Here is a 4,801-nt window from a genome sequence, read left to right as displayed (position 1 = left end):
AAGATTAGAGGGAACTTTTAAATACCTCAGCACTGATTTTTCAGTTTCTCTGTTTACTAATTAAATATTTGTATGACAATGCACATGTTGAAAACAAGGCAACAACTCAGTATCATGTAGGTACCCTTAAATGGATAGGACTATCTCGGTTAACTTGGCATTTTTAGCTGAGAACAAGGTATCTAACACAGTGAAGTTAATCTTCTGAACTCTAAAGTAGCCCTAACTGGTGATGTAATCTTTTTTTTAATAGAATGAAATTATGAATCAATCTTTTGGGTATTCTTGATGACAAATGGGATTGTTCTGACAATGGAGAAACAAGCATCTGCTGAAACATCCTCCAGTTGCACACTGGGTGCTCTTGGAGGGCATATGAAGCAGGAGAGAACTTTCAGAGCTGCAAAGCTGAATGCTTCTCTTGCATCCAAAATCAAAAGTAAAATAAGAAGTGAGTGCTATTACTTTACAGTGAAATAAATTACAGCATATAATCTGTATATTCTATGTACAATTAAAGTAAATAGTATGTGCTTAATAAGTGTGATTTGCTAAACTGATGCCTGAATAAAGAAAATGATAATTAATGTAATAACAAGAATTTTAGAATGGGATAGGGGGTTAAGTAAGACACAAGATTTTAAATGACCATATCTAGATTACTTAATGTATTCTTGTATGTGACATAGGCCAAACATTTTGTGGCTCAACGCTTATGACACTCGTAGTCTTCCATTGGACATTCAAATATTGAAGCAGCCAAAGTGGTGGACCTTTTTGAAAACGTTCTCCTTACTATCAACTTGGCCACATCCTGCTAGTGATAAATGTAAGAAATACTTCATGGAACCAGATAGTGAAAATTAAGGGTACCGATGGTAGTGTTGGGGTGATGTGTTTAACATCTTACAGTAACCGAACAGTGTCTGCACTCTGTGGCATTAGTAGCTTCATTTTACAGGCTTCAGAGCTAAACGCATACATTTGCTATCATAGTTCTGAGAGAAAGATAATTAAGTGAGACTTAGTTTTTCCATGTTGGAAATCAGGTTTGTATTTTAACCCTACCAAAATGACCCTGTGAAACTTCTCTAATCCTCAGTTTCCTCATGTGTAAAAATGAAAGGAAATAATAGATACTTGCCTGTCTTCTAAGGCAGAAGTGAGGCCTTACTGAATATTTGTGAAGGCCATTCTAGGAACATTAGACAGGGAATGAAGTACAACTGGAACTAAAGAAATCCTTTCTCCAACCCAGTGTCCCTTATGTTAAGGCAAAGAATATTTTGAGAGTGTGATCTTTTTTTTCCCCATGTCTTGTCATGTTCTAAGTGTAATATAAATGCAATGCAGAAAGCTCAGAGATGACTTGGAATATATGCACTGTCTTTGACACATTAAAATCAAGCACCTAAGAATGCTGTAGCAGTTGGGGAAACAGTGACCATTGTGAGTGGACAGACTTTCAGGACAGTGGGAAGCATGTCTGGACTAGAGAATTCTTCTGACTGCCAAATTTTAAATTCCTACCCAAAATGCTTAGGATACTAGAGCTCTTAACATAAAAAGCCCCCAAACACCTACATCATTGTCAAAACTACCTTTATGCTAATTTCCATTGCTATGAGAAACAGCCGCACTGTTTTTTGCTCAAAAAATTCCAAACTGACTCCAAAATCACACATTTAGCTTTAACTTAAACCTGAGTGGCTAGTTTTCAAAACTGAGAACTGGAAAGAAGTTTGTAATGAATAATGCTATGCAGCTATATGAAAAGTGTTAGGCGTGCAGCCTGTAATTCGTATTGAGACAGTCTGGTTTAGAAAGTGTTGAGGGATAGGTAAAAAGTAGAATATTTGTATTATTTTGTCTCCTTCTACAGACAACTCTTCTTTTTTTAAAATATCTTTAAAATATAATAATAAAGCATTGGCTCTGGCTCTGAGTGCAGAGAAGGAAAATTCTCGGAGGCTGAAGAATGAGAAGCTCTTTCTTCAGAAAGAAGTAGAGGAGCTGCAATTTCATAACATTTTGCTTCGTCAAAAACTAAACTGTTTGGTATGCTGTCAAGTAATATGATTACTTTCATTGGATCATCTTGACCTTCTGTTCTGTGTCCCACTAACAACTTTCTTACGCCTGTCTTAGCATTATAATCCTCCTTTTCACTTGTATTTATTAGTAATTTTTATGTTTACTTTTTTTCTGACTTGATCATGAAAATGTATTACAGGGTGCCTTTACTTTTGTTTGTTGTTTTTCATAAATAAATCTTCAGTCATTTAAAGACAGTGTCTTTAAAACTTCATTTGTGACTTTTTATATATGCAGAACAAAACACTCATAGATATAGAAGCATTTTTGAATAATAATCTCTTAACTGCAATCAAAATAAGCAGTCTTTCTGAGGTAAGTTTCTGTTTTTTAAGCATATTGTAGATAGAAGGGATTACTGCTTAGTTTTTTAGTCAGTATTATAGCTTAAGCACAGATACATTTTCAATAGAACCTGAGAGACTTATGAGGGTAAATTATTTAGGCACTTTTGAAAAATGTGTCCTAAGTATTTAGATTTTTTTGTGAAATCCTGGCATTAGTAAAGTTAGTGAAAGTTTTTTTTTTCCTGACTTCAAAGAACCCAAGATTTTGTCCCTTGTCTTCTGAGACCCTTAACTTAACAAACTTAGCAAATTGTCTTAATGCAAGTTGTACAAAGGTGCTGCTGATTAATCAATAGGTGGCAGCCTTCACCAGTGAGCCAGTATTGTTCTAACCTGGCATGGACTGTGCTGGGGGAGTTCACATCTTTCAAATAAAACTTCTTGCTCAGTAGTGCTCAAAATATGGCCTGTGAAGCCAGGTCATCTGGCCCGTGTGGGGCAGTGCCAATTTTAATTGCAGCTCTGGGGTTGAACCTGGCACGTGGAATAGTTGTGTGCACCAGAAAGGTTGAGTACCCAGAGATGTGGGTTTTCCAGAAGATTATGAGTCAGAAACATTTTTAATGCCCTTAATAGAGCATGATCATTCAGCATGTTTATTTGACTTATATTTAGTAAACAAAACTAAAAAAGTACCCCCATCTTAATTTTATGTCCCAATAGCCACAAGTATTTGAACTGAAATATTTGATTTGGAAAAAAATTGAATACAGCACACTTACTGTGGTTTAAGTGTTATATTTAAACAAATGCAAAGCTTTATGCAGGAAGAAATTATTTTTATTGGAATATTTGTAAAAACATAAAGACAATACACAAAACGATGTACTTCCCTTGCATTGTTTGTTTAAACTGAAGGAAAAAAAGGAACTAAAAACTGTTGATACACTAACTTTAACACACCCAAAGAACTGTGCATGATATGCTGTGGTTGTCCACTCATCCATCTATTGCAACAGACTTTAACTCTCTTCCCCTGAGATCATGGTGCCACCTCCAGTTTCATTGTCACTATCTGTAGAATCACTTGAACAACTTATTAGTTCCATTTCAGAATCAGTTTGAGGCCAATCTGATTCAGAACTACTTGAACCACATTCTCTTTTGCTAAGGGATTGTTTTTTTTACCAATGAGCCTATGGGCAAGGGCAACTTATCATCACGCTGCATCTTTTCACTAATTCTGCTTCTGAATGATTCTCCAGAAGCAAGGGATTTTGAGAACTAGAAAAAAGGTTAGTGGTGCATTCATTTTGTTTTGATTTGACCTGCACAGTTGATTAGGTGAATTCATAACTTGATTTTTGGTTTGGCTTATTATGTGAGTATATTTACCTTCCTGTTTACAAATCAATAAAACATATATATACTCCCTCACATACTTCCTAGGGATAATCACATGAAAACCATTAATTACAACTTTGAAACTGCCAAGCTTGCCTAATACTGTATTGGTATCCATTCATTGTTACTAATTAATTTTATGAAAAAATGAATTTTTAGAAATGGAAAATTTCCTGTGGAAAAGTAAAGCACTGGAAAAATTTCCGCCCCACATCTCTGTGAGTACCATTGCTCTAGCTGCAAACAAATGTGAGTGTTAGACCCAGTATTATAGGAGTATTCGGAATAGTTCCTTAAGTTCTGCTTTCCTACATGTTTAATTTCAATACAATTTTTTGAAAATTTTCTGTTTGAAACTATTGTTCAGCATTCTTCTGCATTCCTATATAGTTTCTGCACTTCAGTAGTGCCTGAAGTAATTTCTGTATATGTACAGCTTATAAACTACTTTAGGATGAAAATAAGTATAAATATAAAAAATATTTAGGTTGGACACAAAATAAATTATACCTCATTGTTGTATTCTTAAATTGTTGTATTCCTTTGATGAAATATTCTTTAGGCTGTGCAGATTTATATGTGTGTGCTCGTTCACTCTGCATATGTAATGATGATGAACAGTAGTATCTCCTGCACTTCTAACTGGCTAGTCTGTTTTTTGCTAATGATTTAATTTTTCTAGAGAGCATTTCCAATACTGCAGACCCTTGGGCAGCTTCTAAGACAACTAATTCCGTGTTCTTCTTTTTTCTTAGCATCCTCAGAGTCCACTTCTACAACCAGATGGTAAAAACAGCCATGTTGGTAATCCATCAAAGATTTCACATCATTCAGTTAGGTAATATCTAACAAATAGGAGAGCTTAGGGACACGGAATTCAGAAGCTTTTATAGATCTAACTACAGCATATTATTCTGTAAAGAATCATTTAAAAAAATCAGGAAAACTTTGTTTAGTTTGATAAAGAATTATACGAGACATAAAAACGATTAGCAAAATATGTACCATATTTACTT

At 34.7% G+C, this 4,801-nt stretch overlaps 1 protein-coding gene across 1 annotated transcript; it reads left to right on the top strand.

Annotated features, from left to right (window-relative positions):
* The first annotated feature begins 68 nt into the window (after nt 1–68).
* SGO2 (shugoshin 2) lies at nt 69–4,718 on the top strand. The gene is made up of 4 exons (XM_019553627.1): nt 69–451; nt 1,883–2,058; nt 2,332–2,409; nt 4,541–4,718. The coding sequence occupies exons 1-4, from the start codon at nt 289–291 to the stop codon at nt 4,625–4,627; spliced, it is 504 nt and encodes a 167-aa protein (XP_019409172.1). The 5' UTR covers nt 69–288; the 3' UTR covers nt 4,628–4,718.
* Nucleotides 4,719–4,801: the final 83 nt, after the last annotated feature.

Source organism: Crocodylus porosus, unplaced genomic scaffold, assembly GCF_001723895.1.
Source record: "Crocodylus porosus isolate Cpor-Errol unplaced genomic scaffold, CroPor_comp1, whole genome shotgun sequence".
Lineage (NCBI taxonomy): Eukaryota > Metazoa > Chordata > Crocodylia > Crocodylidae > Crocodylus > Crocodylus porosus.
The sequence above is the reverse complement of the archived record's forward strand: the minus strand, read 5'-3'. Positions and strand labels throughout refer to the sequence as shown.

Bases quoted from the DNA above. Each gene is read 5' to 3' on its own strand.
- SGO2 (XM_019553627.1), top strand. From the start codon at position 289: ATGACAAATGGGATTGTTCTGACAATGGAGAAACAAGCATCTGCTGAA. The intron at 452-1,882 runs GTGAGTGCTATT...CTCCTTCTACAG, and splicing joins AATCAAAAGTAAAATAAGAA to ACAACTCTTCTTTTTTTAAA. The intron at 2,410-4,540 runs GTAAGTTTCTGT...CTTTTTTCTTAG, and splicing joins AAATAAGCAGTCTTTCTGAG to CATCCTCAGAGTCCACTTCT.